Source organism: Tiliqua scincoides, chromosome 1 (assembly GCF_035046505.1).
Source record: "Tiliqua scincoides isolate rTilSci1 chromosome 1, rTilSci1.hap2, whole genome shotgun sequence".
Lineage (NCBI taxonomy): Eukaryota > Metazoa > Chordata > Lepidosauria > Squamata > Scincidae > Tiliqua > Tiliqua scincoides.
In genome coordinates this window covers 230416837-230432086 of record NC_089821.1, presented here as the reverse complement: position 1 = coordinate 230432086, position 15250 = coordinate 230416837, and the positions used below count along the sequence as shown (strand labels likewise).

General features: G+C 40.8%; 1 protein-coding gene across 9 annotated transcripts in view; it reads right to left on the bottom strand.

The window, feature by feature from the left end:
- Window positions 1–15250, bottom strand: part of RYR2 (ryanodine receptor 2) — a 383349-nt gene that overhangs the window by 229303 nt on the left and 138796 nt on the right. For all 9 annotated transcript variants that reach the window (XM_066617218.1, XM_066617226.1, XM_066617235.1 and 6 more), the window contains 2 exons: window positions 9370–9469; window positions 7425–7521 (listed from right to left, as the gene is read on the bottom strand). In XM_066617218.1, the coding sequence (XP_066473315.1) occupies window positions 7425–7521; window positions 9370–9469 (197 nt within the window). The remainder of the gene's footprint in view (window positions 1–7424; window positions 7522–9369; window positions 9470–15250) is intronic.

The following is a 15250-nucleotide window of genomic DNA, read 5'->3' as shown; positions in this document are numbered from 1 at the left end:
CACATTAAGTTCTAATAACAAAAATGAATTCAGAGTCTTTGAGAAGTCTACATAGTTCAAATAAAAATCCAACTTCAGTATCAATAATGTTTATATAACCCTTTAAGAAAACAAAAAGCAACAAATTATTCTTGATTGTACTGTTAATTCATCTAATTTGTCTTAATATAAGCACCCAATGGAGTCCAAAACTTGCTAATTTGCCCAGTAGTGTTGTTCAAAATTCATATACTATATACCCTAAAGACAACTCAACATTTCCCTTGACCTCAAGTTTCCTATGACTATTCTTTGCCTTCGCACTGAACATATTAAGTGACATTACTGGGACAGCTAAACCCAGTTAATCAAGTTCCTACTGGATTATTCTGTCTTAATACATTTGTTTCATCTTTGTGTCATGTAAATTGGAAAATAGTCTGCTAGTGGCTAAACAAGGAGGTCAGACTACTGATTAATTACATATTAACTTCAGAAACAAATTACTTACATGGATTAAAAACAATAACCATAAATAATAACTCCCAAAATATTAGCTAATTTATGTTCCTCTAATAAAGAACTATGTACAATGTTATGCACTATGTTATCTGAGAGCTGCGTAGATTGCAATTCAGATCACTGAGCAAGTTATTGAATTGTTAATTTACCAGTACAAAAAAAAAAGACTAAATGACACCCAAAACAAGAGTCTTGACCTTACAAATGTATGCCTATGCCTTCAGTGGGAGTACACAATTCAGTAGGAATTGAAAGACATGTAATTGGTGCACTTTAAATCAAACAGTGACAGCGATCGCAAACATTATTCAACTAAAATGCCATCTGTTCCTACTTATCCACTTATTAGTCTCATTAGCCAATATGCTAAAACATGTTGCTAGTAGTACACTTGAATTGTAGAACAAGTTATATGTATTTAACAAATCATCATATCCTGCTTCTGTGTAATATGTAGTACAGCCCATTAAAACAGACAATAAGAATTCATCTAGACCAAGAGTGCCTTATGCAATCTGTTGTCCATGAGAAATACAGCTTATACAACATCCTCAGTTATGTATACAGTGCCACTGTTCATGGGTTTTTTCTCTACACAAAAAGTCATATTTCATTAAGAGAGCAAGTCCTAAACAACTGGTCTGAACTCTCATGCTGTGCCTTCTACTGGTCAGTGTCTTCATAGCACTTCATACTGTGGTCTTTTTCTTCTTAGAAACAAAACAATAAACATGTGCCACTGTACTTGTACTATTATTATCTAGACATCTTAATAATTTTTCATTTTAAGATTCTCCCTCCTCCCCCAAGTACATATTTTTCTCAGTAAACACTTTCAGATTTATTGAGATTTTTGAGGAGTCTATGAATGCATGAAGAGCTTTTGCATGAATTCATCAATCATTAAAGAAAAAATGCAGAGAGTGCAGCTCTGGTAGGAGAAAGTAGATATGTATGGCAACAGTTGACAATCAAGGTAAGGACAAGATAATGATATCAAATCCAACAGAAGTACTGTTCTTGATGTAACATAAAAACACTCCTAAGTCAGCCATCTGTTTCCCACACCACAGACAAAGATGTTACCCATAAACATTATCACCCTACAGAGTGGTGATAAAAATAACCTAATATTCAAGTGGTATCTATGTTGTTTCATATTCCCTAGAGCAATGCTTCTCAAACTGTGGGTCTGGACCCACTAGGTGGGTCGCGAGCCAATTTCAAGTGGGTCCCCATTCATTTAAATATTTTATTTTTAAAGTATTACTTGATGCTCCCATGATATGTGACTGCATTTGGGGAAATGTTACAGACCTGTATTTTTAACAAGCTATTATGTGTATTCTTTTAACAATGATAGTAAATGGGACTTACTCCTGGGTAAGTGTGGGTAGGATTGCAGCCTAGGATTGTGAAAAATTTTCCTGCTTGATGATGTCACTTGCAGTCATTACATCACTTCTGATGCGTCCTGACAGATTCTCATCCTAAAAAGTGGGTCCTGGTGCTAAATGTGTGAGAACCACTGCCCTAGAGCCTAGCTCATTCACAAATCTGAGAAAGACCTTAGTCACCCAGTATTCTGAACATCTTTGTTAGCTGTACATAACTGTTGCAGCAAGTTTACACTTTCAAAGCAAGTGCACTGCTTATAAGTACAGTTTATTTCTCATTCCTGGAATCCTGAATGCTAATCAATAAATCTACAAAAGCACCTACAATTATCAGGAAACTACTATAGTATATTTCAGTAGACCATGTCAACCTAAAAACAAGGAGTCTGTAGATCATTCAGTGCAATTCCAACCAGCTGGGTTGTTCTTATCTCAGAGCCAACAGGCATGTAAAGCATCAAAAGCCAAATCCACTGGCCATATTCCAAACCAGTCTCATTTATTTCATTAAACTACTTTGGAGTCCTAGACAGATAGATTATGGATTGCTGCCAAATTGAGTCTGTTCCCATCAACCATTTTCCCAGTAAATTGACAAGGTATCAATACAGAAACAAACAGGAAAGCTTTGCATTCAGAATAGCTGAATGGTGCTTTTTCTCCTTCCATTATTACTCAAAACATGTACTGTGGTATTTTCTACTTTCAAAATAATTACAACAGTTCTCCAACAAACTCAAAATTATAAATTTAAAATGATTTACTACCAAAGAGATTTAACATCATATACCATATAGAGAATAGAGCAATATATGAACATTTGCACATTTGTAAATTTATTATCTCTTATCTGGTATTTACACTCAATAATTCAGTAAAGCATTGAACTATTGCTTTTATTTTACTGATAGGTATAAAACAGTGGAAGATAATGGCCCATCCAAGTTGGGTCTAGAACATTGGGGCTGTAATCCTTTCCACACTTACTGAGAGTAAACCACATTGACTATAATGGAATTTTCTTTTGAGTAGATATGCATAGGATTGGGCTATGAGTCAATCTAAAAACAACATTCTTGTAATTCAGCCTTGCAAAGCAGGTCAAATGTGCTTGAATGCTTCAGGTTTTTGCCTACACTCTTCAAATAGTACAATATGGAACACAACCTCATTTAAAGTGAGTTTTGTAATAACCTATGTCTCATCAGAGTGGGGTGAGTCAAGGCAGAGAAAATATATTATCTCTGGTTCTCATAAGAAATATTCTCTTTCCTTTGGCAACTCTGTTCCAGTTCAAAACACAGTGACATATAATCATTATTCTCCCTCTAGGTTCCATAAAAACTGACAGAGTGGCTGTTAGATTATTCTCTCTCTCTCTCTCTCTCTCTCTCTCTGCAGTACTAATCCCCCAGGCAAGCCCCAGGTACTATGGGCAACAGGAAAAGTTTGTAAATGTTACTTTTATTCTCAATGCTTCAATAAATGAATATATCAAACCCACCAATTCTCTAAAGCAGTGGTTCTCACACATTTAGCACCGGGACCCACCGGAACAGAATGAGACTCTGTCAGGACCCACTGGAAGTGATGTCATGACCAGAAGTGACGTCATTAAGCAGGAAAATTTTTAGCAATCTTAGGCTGCAATCCTACCCACACTTACCCAGGAGTAAGTTTCCTTTACCATCATTGTTAACAGAATATACATAGTAGTTTGTTAAAAGTACAGGTCTATAACATTTCCCCAAATGCAGTCACATATCATGGTAGCATCAAGTCTATTTTTTATTAAAAATAAAATATTGAAATGAATGGGGATCTACCTGAAATTGACTCGCGACCCACCTAGTGAGTCCCAACCTACAGTTTGAGAAACACTGCTCTAAAGCCCTGGGCTAAAGCAAGCTTTATTCATTTCTAAAGGGCATAGTCGAGTGCCTGGAGGAGCAGACAGCTCAGTTTCTTAAAACAGTATTTCTAAAATCTACCATTTATCTTCTTAACATGTCACCAATATTTTCTATTCTAATAAAAGCTAACAAAACAAATATGGGCATTCCTTCCTTTGAGCTGAGAGGAATTTGCCATCACCAAGTTATTGCTGCAAGAATTTTAATGCTTCCACTTTAATGCATCCACTACAATGCATTCCACTACAAGGCATCAAAGTGGTTAGTATTTTACCCAATTTCCTCACAGTTCAGGCAGGTAAAAGGAGGCAGCTCATTAAAGCCGCCAGCTATGCCCCCCCTTACTTTTTGCGCCACTGCATGGAGCCCTTCTGTAGATTCATAGCAGTGCTTCCAGACATTCAGCAATGACATCACGTCATCACCAATTTCCAGGTCACCAAGCTCCAAGTTGTGCAGAGTTCGGTTTTGGGACACATGGCCACACAGTATAGATGGAACACTGGTTGACAGGGCAATGGAGGAAGGGCTCCAGCAGTCCCTCCTCCCATGGGACAGAAAGAGGCACTGGCCCTCCCACACACCCAGGAGGTCAGTTTGGGATTAGCAGGTTGTCTTTTGGGGCCAAGTAGAAGCTTTTGGTTCCTCTGTTTAATTGGACCAGGCTAGGAAGTTTTGGGGGGGTTTTTTTTGCCTATTTCAGACTGACCAAGTGGTTTGATTGTTTTGAGCCACATGGTTACAACTGAAAGGAAGTTTGGTTTGGACACTGGGATTAGGGATTGTTGTGCATCCTAAGGAAGTGAAGTAAGAAAACAGGGGCCAGTACTGAATCTTAGAGGCTTCTCAGTTCAGGGATGCTGGTTGCGAACCGCCCACCCGCCCCACCCCCACCCTGGACACAGACTGTAAAGTCAACCTCAAAGGCTTGGTGGTTTGGGGAGGGCAATGCAATCTAGGTCTTCCTCAAGCCTCCTTTAAAGGGGTTGGCATTAAAAAGCTGTGAAGTCGTTAGCATGGAGCCTGCATTGGATGCCCATAGGGGAAACAGCAGCTTTCTGTTTCCCCAAAGGAGTGAATTCACACTAAAGGCAGATGCAGTTCTAGTTTTGTAACAACTATGGCAGGTCTTCATCTTTGACCAAAAAATTGTGGCCCTTTTCAAACTGCACGGTGCAATGAGACCTATACCTACTGATTTTAAAAAGGGGTTCTTTGTAGCATTCTCCCTCCCCAAAACCCAAGCAAAACAGATGCGTTTGTAAACCCCTTAATAAAGCATATAGAGAAGGGGCTATCCTCAGATCTTTGGGAAACTGATTCCAGACATGGTTTCACAACAGAAAAGGCCCTGCACTTTGTTGCCATCCCATTGGTTTCAGATGGCAGCAGTATCCTAAGCAAGGCCTTATCTGACAATCATAGGGGATAAACAGGATTATGCAGAGACGGTGGTTCTTAAGATATCACAGTTCCATGCCATATGGGGCTTTAAAGGTAATCACCAACACTTTGATTGGGCTCAGAATTGAATGTGCAGCCAGTGTAGCTGCCAGAACAGTAGCATGGCAGATTCAAACCACAGAGCCCCAGTGACCAGCCAGGCCATCGCATTCTGTACTACCTGCAGCTTCTGGATTGTCTTCATGGGCAGCCCCTTGTAGAGTGCACTATAATATATAAATGAGACGTCACTAGGGCAGTGTTTCCCAAACTGTTGGTCAAGACCCACTGATGGGTCGTGACCTGATTTTTGGTGGGCCACAAAATGCTGAGCAGAGTTTCCAATATAAATACAGGTGATGGCAAGATCAGATAACTAATTGCCTCAAGCCCTGATGCTAATCAAAATCAGACAGCTGCTAATTACTCTGCAAACAGCTCAGCTCCTGGAGTTTGCAAGATAGCTGCTAATTGACCTGCAAAAGAGCTCAGCAGCTATATTACAAACTGCAGGAGCCAAGTTCTTTGCAAAGCAATTAACAACTATCTTGCAAACTGCAAGAGCTAATTGCCCTACAAAGAGCTCAGCTTCTGCAGTTTGCAAGCATGTGTAAATATAGAGATATAAATGTGTCTTAGGTGATGCCTCCTAATAAAGAATTTTTAAAAACCAGAAGATTTGGGGTTTTTATTTTTCTGGGGAGAAATGGGAAAGGAAGGAGAATATTCATTAGGGCTGCCCCATTAAAAGAAATGGATCGCTTTTTGTAAATAAATAAAAATAATGAAAATATTTATAGATTTTTTTTAGTCTCATAAAGCTAGGTGGGTCCCAAAAGAGAGTTGTTTTAAAAAGTAAGTCCCGGTGCTAAAAAGTTTGGGCATGTCTACATTAGGGCATGGGCTACCATACCCAGATCTCACTGATTAAGGTACGGCCACAGCCAGCACACCAACTGAACCTGGGCAAAGCCCCTTCTGACGAGAGCCATCATCTGGCAATCCAGGGACAACTGCAGATGAAGGATCATAGATTGCATACCTGCTTTTTCAGAAGGAGTGCTACCCTGTCTACAGCAAGTTGCAGATCTAATACCTGCATCTTGGCCTTCTGGATCAAGAGGACCTTTGTCCTGTCTGGATTTAATTTCAGTTTATTAGCCCTCAATGAGGCCCTAATCACTTCCAGACAGCACCCTAGAGCTTCAGCAGTCCCCTTGGTAACTGATGGAAGAGAGAGATAGAGCTGGTGTCATCCACATATTGGTGACATCCAATTCCAAAATACAGGCTGATTTCCCCCAGTGGTTTCATGCAGATGTGAAATAGTATGTGGGACAGAACAGATAAGATTGCAGAGGTTAGGTGCCACGATTAGTCAACACCATATCAGGTAATGATCTGCCCATGACAAAGGAGTAACCTTAGCCTCCTCCACCACCAGAACATCATCCCTCTGCCTAGCATGAAAATCAAATCCAATGTGTGCTAAGCCAGGTGTGTCAGGGCCACAATTCACTGAGACAGACCTATAGTTGTCATGGCAGCCATGAAATCCTGAGCCAGAACTATTTTGGGGGCCTCAGCATGGACATTGAAATATCCCAGCACAATCAGCCAGGGGGCACTACAATGTCAGCACTGAGGTCACCCTAGCCAGCTCAGGCAGGGAGTCCACTATGCAGCAAGGCAGCTGGAACACTAGCAGAATCCCTGCCCTATCTTGTCCATTCAGCACCATGTTCAGGCACTCAACTCTCACAAACCACAGGACAGGACACCCAGTACGGGAAATGCTCCCAATAGACCAGTGTGACACCACTTTTCCAACTCTGCTGCAGTACCTGCTGCTGCACACATAAACCTACAGCTGGGCGAGATTAACTGCTCCTCACCTCATCCAACCAGGTCTCCATGATACAAGATGAAACTTCAGCATTTACAGAAAAAAACATAGCAGTTTACAAATATTGATAGACACAAGACAAATGACATTACAAAGACCCCAACATTACCAAATACAATTCAGTTCTCATGAACAACTTATTCAGAATTGTGTAACAGGTTGTTAAAATTAAGTGATTTTGTATGCTAGGGTTTCATAAGTAAAAGTGAATTGAAAAAAATGACACCCGTTTTTCTCATATCTGTTTAAGTTTTCACAATTTACCTTCTCTGCTCTTCTCCATGTTCTCCTGAAGGGACAGTCAGGCATTCATCCATGTGACCGTGTAATAACCTCAGCACATCACCTCCTATCAGATAGCCTACAATGAGGAAAGAAGGCAAACAAAATAGATTGTAAGAGTAACATAAACTCAAAATCTGCAGATGATTCACCTTTAAGCCAGTTTCAGACTGAAATTCTTCTACTGCTTTGGAAGCACTGAACTTTTAATTTTTTAAAAAATATCTATATTAAAAAGAATGAAAATGACGGATTTAAAACAGCACTTATGAAGCTCTTTCTCCATAGTTAACAATAGATGTCCTGTACATAGAATTTTTGCTGGAGTAATGTACATCTAGAAACAATAAATGTACTCTTCAATTTCCTTTTTAAAAAAGAGACCGTTTTGAATACATTAATTACATTTAACCTTTCTGCCATACACTGTGATTAAAATTATCCCTATTTCAGTTATTTACAACATATGACACAAGTAGTACAGTGATTGTCCAATACAGATAGCTTACAAATAATTTCTGAAACTGTCACACTTCTGCCTTAAATTGAAAAGGAAGATTAAACTGATTAATTTAAACAATGTGTGTCATTTCTGCCATACACTGGGATTATTGTTTTTGTTGTTAATTGCTTTAATTGTATATTACTATTATTTTAAATGTTTTATATTTTATTGCATTAAGGCCCCAAATCAGATCCTTTCCCTTCCCTGCCAATGCAGAGCCTGCGTCTGAAATTTCACTGGTGCAAGTCTGAGTGGACCCAGGAAAGTGGATCCTGGAAAGGAGACTGGATATTGGTGGCACAATTGCTACTGATACTACCCCTATCCAGGTCTCATTTCACCCCCTTTCTGCCCTGTCTCCTCCTCACCTCCCTCCTGCCCCCACACTGACTTACTGGTGTTGGGGGACTTGATGAATCTGCTAGTGGGCTGCCACTCACCACTTACAATAGTGGCCCCACTGCTCCAGACAGATCATGAAGAACTAGTATTCAGGCAGCATAAAGGCCATATAGGATTGGGTTGTATGCGCTCATTGCTTTAGGCATTGGAAAAGCAGTTTAAATAAACAAACTAAATTGACTAAGTGCCTTTTCTGTAATGCAGGTAATAAAGGAAAATTAGTGTCGCAGAACCTTAGACTAAAATAGTATGAAATGCCTCACAGAAATTCTGTGGTGACCTGAAAGTATGTTTAAACCATCTGCAATGCGAGAAATACTTCCACAACAATGCCAACCAGCACACAGTTGACCTTACTACCAGTCCACTGGACAGCACATGTACACACAGTCACAATAATCACAGCACAATAAAAAGAAGAATTCTGTCTGGACCCCTCCTCATGGATGGAACACAAAATTGGATTTTACGTAGACTGCTTCAGTCCCATGATGAGGTAGTCGGTAAACAGCGTAATTTATGACTGTCTCAACCATGCAGAGTGTGATATACCTACAGCCTCAGGAAAAAGTCTGATATAATAAATGGGGGGGAGGCTCACCGGAAGGAACAGTTATCAACATGAACAAGTTGGAATACCTACAGGAAACAATTCGCCAACATCACATTCTAAAAAGCATTCTCTTCAGACCCCACTGAGAAAGTCCAGAAGGAACTACTTAAACCAATGAAAGAATTTCCTCATCTTCCTCTTTCTTATATGGCATTTCACCGAGCTGCACCATTGACAACTTCACCCAATCCCCAAACATACTCCCCCTGAGGTACATGTAACACATGTAATAAAAAGTACAGCCAGAAATATGCAGAAATACCTTCTGTCTCACCTTCCTATTATCCCTAAGCAAAATCATGATGATCCTGATTATATGTGTTCAATATAGAATTATATATAGGTCATTATTACTGAAAAAAAATTACTTGACAACACAATGACCAGTATTAATTAATCAGTGGTACCTTGAGCAACTTCACTTCCTGAACTGATTGGGGCTACACTCCAAAGCGTTTGTTGGAAAGCTGCATCAACACGCAAGCTGCCGTTGCCATAAGATAAGTGCTGCAACAATTGGAGAGGAACAGAATGCTGAAAATTATTACAAACATAAAATAGCTTTTATTCACACTTAGCTTACAGTTTGCAAGAATTACAATATACAGATGTCTTTACAATTGGAACTCTTCTGTTGGAACTATCCATTGCAATCCTTGTACCATTTTAAATACAGGTAAACATTGCTTAGTGACATTCCAACCAGTGACAGCCCACATATGCGATGGCCGCCGCTGTTCCCTCCTCCCTTTGCCCAAGCTGCCAAAGCCAAGGGAAACTGTACTCCCCTCACCTCCGGGAGCTTTTCTGAGTCTCGCAGAGCAAGCACATGTCCGTGCGCTGCTTCTGCAAGACTCAGAATGGCAAAAACGGCCAAAAAGACATGACTTCTGGTTTCCTCAGGAAACCAGAAGTAATTTTTTTTGCCATATAAGGCAATCAGAAGCCTGGGGAAGCCCCTCGCCTCCAAAAGCCTTATGAGGCCAAAAAAGTCACTTCCGGTTTCTCAATGGAAAGCAGAAGGCACATTTTCTCAGCCATTCAGAGCCTCAGCTTCAGAGGTTTCATTAAAGTCAAGTCTTGCTTGACAACAGGGATGCCAGTACACATCCCTGTCATTAAGCAACGCATGACTGTATTTCATATTCCCAGTTATGGTTGAGTACTAAATGCCATTTTGTTGCTGACGGAAGAGCTGTGCATCAGAAGAGAACCATCAGGAAAGGGACAATGCAGACAACTGCATCACATATTCTACTTCCTCTGAAAAATTAATTAATGTCAACCATGTGTGGGGGGAATGACATCTAGACGCAAAGCTCTTTAAAATGTAACAGTCTAGCAAGCCAAGGTGCGATGGATGTTGCCGAGCAAGAGGATTTGGCTTCAATTTCCTTCTCTAACAGTGCAAGTCCAGGCATGCCTACTCAGAAATAAACTCCACTGAGTTCAATGGGACTTACTCCTAAGTAACTTTATACAGGAGTGCAGCTAAGGCCATAATCCTAGACACACTTTCCTGGGAGTAAGCCCCATTGACAGAGGTGTTTCCACTGAGTAAGAGAGGATTACAGTCTAAATCTTGCTGAGTAGACATGCACAGGATTGTGCTGTAAATCAAACCCTAGTACAGTGTGCTGAAGAATCCCTTGACTTTCAGTTTTGTTTGAACGAATATAAAGCTGCCATTAAGCTGCATTACAACCGGACAGTTATTTCAGGCAGCTATTCAAAAGCTTTCTGTTCCATTTGGATTTGTTCATTTCAATTTGTTCAGCACTTCTTGTTTTATTATTCCTCCTACTAGCTAGATCCCCTGCTGACAGGGAAAGACTCATTATATTTGCTTTGCATCAAAGTCAGAAAATGTTCCAATTCTAAGTCAGTTCTAATTCCTAGCCTAGATGGGCAAGTGGCTGAAGCATCACATCCAAGCAAATAGTAGTGGAGAGGATTATAGCTCATACCTTTGTGATATGTGGATCGGTTTTCAAAATTATCCTCTGTCCGCATACTGGATGACATTTGTTGCCTGATTTATATAACATTTTACTTTCTGGCTTTATTTCCATTTACTCCTGCCTCCATCCCTCCTTCCCACCCACCACCCAACTCCCATGGTTGACCTTATGTAATCTTTTTTAAAATTTATCTTTTAATTCTATGTAAAGTGCCATGTACAGTGATTGCCCTGTACAGTGTAACCCCTGCTAATTGGGTAAGAGGCACTTTTTCAAGTGGGTGCTCCTTTTTTTTTAGCAGGAGGAGAGTAACTGGCCCACCTCACCCCAGCAGTGTCTGTTCTAGTGGCTGTCTGCTGGTATGCATTTGCATCTTTTTAGATTGTGAACCCTTTTGGGGACAGGGAGCAAATTAGTTATTTGATTTTTCTCTGTAAAACGCTTTGTGAACTTTTAGTTGAAAAGCGGTATATAAATACTGTTAATAATAATTAATAATAATAATTGCACATATAGCTAATTATTATCATTAAGAATATTTATATGCCATTTTTCAACACAAAGTTGCTCACAAAGCAGTTTACATAACAAACATAAATGGTTCCTGGTCCCCAAAGGGCTCACAATCTAAAAGAAAACAAAAACAAAAAAAAGACACTGGCAACAGCCACTGGAAAAGACGCCATGCTGGGGAGTACAGTCATTTAACCTATGTGAGAGAGTATTCTTCCTTATGCTCGTGTCCAGATTGCTTTGTTATATTAGCAACTATATGTGTATCTTGAGAGGTCTTTAAGGCTCATTGATTTCTATTGCTTAATTCTGGTTTACTATTGCTTTCATTGTCTATTTTATTCTATTGTCTGTTTTATTCTATTCTATTTTAACTGCTTATTCCCAAGTGGGAAGATCGAGAAATGCCTAAGAATTTGCAGGCGATCACAAAGCTGACAAACCAAATGCCACAGGACTCCAAAGTCAACAGAGCAATACAATTCTCTGCAGCATTGTAGCACTCCCGTGTCCAAAGGACAGAGCATTGCAGAGTTGTAGCACAAGATGGGGGCAACACAAGAGCAGCAGGATGCAGCAGGAAGACCCATGGCTCCAACTGAGCTGCGGATCAGCTGGCTGGAGCCAGGGAGTGGTTATCTGCCCATAAAAATTGACCTCAGGTTTCACCCAGGGTGGAAGAATGAAGCAAGAGGGGACGAAGTTAGAGTGAGTCAAAGAAGCAGTGCTTTATGCACTGGAGTTTGTTGTAGCCTACTGCGTGCCTGACTTGCTGCTTTTCAGAAAATGATTTCTTCAAGAACCCTCAAGTCATGATAGCACCTTCCACACTACTGAGAAAGACAACCACTTCAAGAAGATTTTTTTTAATGTAAAAAATCAGTATTCAGTGCTGTTGCATAAAATCAGATGGGAGCGGAAAGCTGATTGCACTGTGGAAAGAAATTATACTTTTTCCCAAATTTGTTAGTTCCCGTCAGCTCCCAACCCCTCCCCCCATTAAAAGTAACTCTATTCTTTGATGTATTCAGAGACAACTGAAGAATACAAATTATCTCCTGAAGGCACCTTTACACCTAAAAAAATGTTCTTTTAACATCTTGGTTAACAGTACCTTAGGACTGTACGATTTTCATGCAGGCCGATTTTCATGCAGGTTTCATTTCAGACGAACAGGCCTTGCTGAGGGAGAGTCAGCATGGCTTCTGTAAGGGTAAGTCTTGCCTCACAAACCTTATAGAATTCTTTGAAAAGGTCAACAGGCATGTGGATGCGGGAGAACCCGTGGACATTATATATCTGGACTTTCAGAAGGCGTTTGACACGGTCCCTCACCAAAGACTACTGAAAAAACTCCACAGTCAGGGAATTAGAGGACAGGTCCTCTCGTGGATTGAGAACTGGTTGGAGGCCAGGAAGCAGAGAGTGGGCGTCAATGGGCAATTTTCACAATGGAGAGAGGTGAAAAGCGGTGTGCCCCAAGGATCTGTCCTGGGACCGGTGCTTTTCAACCTCTTCATAAATGACCTGGAGACAGGGTTGAGCAGTGAAGTGGCAAAGTTTGCAGACAACACCAAACTTTTCCGAGTGGTGATGACCAGAAGTGATTGTGAGGAGCTCCAGAAGGATCTCTCCAGACTGGCAGAATGGGCAGCAAAATGGCAGATGCGCTTCAATGTCAGTAAGTGTAAAGTCATGCACATTGGGGCAAAAAATCAAAACTTTAGATATAGGCTGATGGGTTCTGAGCTGTCTGTGACAGATCAGGAGAGAGATCTTGGGGTGGTGGTGGACAGGTCGATGAAAGTGTCGACCCAATGTGCGGCGGCAGTGAAGAAGGCCAATTCTATGCTTGGGATCATTAGGAAGGGTATTGAGAACAAAACGGTTAGTATTATAATGCCGTTGTACAAATCTATGGTAAGGCCACACCTGGAGTATTGTGTCCAGTTCTGGTCGCCGCATCTCAAAAAAGACATAGTGGAAATGGAAAAGGTGCAAAAGAGAGCGACTAAGATGATTACGGGGCTGGGGCACCTTCCTTATGAGGAAAGGCTACGGCGTTTGGGCCTCTTCAGCCTAGAAAAGAGGCGCCTGAGGGGGGACATGATTGAGACATACAAAATTATGCAGGGGATGGACAGAGTGGATAGGGAGATGCTCTTTACACTCTCACATAATACCAGAACCAGGGGACATCCACTAAAATTGAGTGTTGGGCGGGTTAGGACAGACAAAAGAAAATATTTCTTTACTCAGCGTGTGGTTGGTCTGTGGAACTCCTTGCCACAGGATGTGGTGCTGGCGTCTAGCCTAGACGCCTTTAAAAGGGGATTGGACGAGTTTCTGGAGGAAAAATCCATTATGGGGTACAAGCCATGATGTGTATGCGCAACCTCCTGATTTTAGGAATGGGTTAAGTCAGAATGCCAGATGTAGGGGAGAGCACCAGCATGAGGTCTCTTGTTATCTGGTGTGCTCCCTGGGGCATTTGGTGGGCCGCTGTGAGATACAGGAAGCTGGACTAGATGGGCCTATGGCCTGATCCAGTGGGGCTGTTCTTATGTTCTTATGTTCTTATGCATCTGCTTTTGTTTGCCACCTTTTCTCTCACACCGTCAAAGTTGTTAAAAAAAAAGTCCTTCTTTCTGGTAAAGCATTAAAACATAAATTTAGGGCTGGTTTTTACCTTTTCTTTGTGTAGCAGCTTCAATTGTCACGTGCCAAACTTTCACACACTGAACTGGCTATGTGAATACTGGTATTACATGTAGAAAGCACTACATGTTGGGAATTTTTATGCACCACTGTGATTTCATTTTGTAAACTGTTGTGCTGTGTGCAAAAGTTGATCCATGACAACGACTGTATGCGCCTTGGCTTTCACAATTGCAGTTCAATATGTGCGCGTTTCAGCTAAAAACAACTCAGTTGTCACAAAGAAAATCCACCTCCATTTCAGACAGAGGGCAATAGGATTTTTTCTTTGAGCTTGGTCAGTTGAGTTTACATACCCGAATATGATTTGGCTACAAAGTGCTGGGATATCACTGTGTTAATTACAGGTCCAGCCTATTTATACATGGATTTTTTATACAGGGATTTGACTCAACACAAATGGCCCCTGCAAATGAGAAGGAATGTGCTGATCCCTGGAAAAGGGAAAAAATGCATCCCTTTAAAATCAGTTTTAAAAACTGAACAGTCCTTTAACAAGAGCCTCCTTAAATAGCCCTCCTTAAGGCTGGCTGACAATCCATCAATCCTTCTCTCGCCTGCGAACCCCTCCCTTCCCCCAGCACGTGAAAGAAAGGCGATCATTTTGCATTGGTGAAGGGAGGGGCTGAGTGAAGTGCCGATGGATTGTCTTCTTAATGACTCTTATCTTAGAATCAAAGGTCAGCAAGGCTGTTTTTCAATCACTGGAGCAAAGAAACTTTGTTTTTTAAATTGATTTGCTATAGTTCATTTTTTGTTATCTAAAAGTGAGTGCTTGGAGGAACCCACAAGAATAATTCATCTCAACCTGTACATGATTCCCAACTAGTTAGGATCACATTGTAACAAGGAGACTGAAGGCCCAATCCTATCCAATTTTCCAGTGGAATCTGACTTTTTCTATGAAGGTAACTCTGTCCTTGAATGGCTGCATGAACTGGACATTGACATTTGATCTAATCTATCTGATATACAAGTCCATGTATTATATGTCATATGCTAAATAAATAAATTCCAGTGCCGGTGCAGCCGTGCAAATGGGGTGTGTACTGTACCCTGTGGTGAAGAGGCATTCACAGAGGCCTCCTCAAGGTAT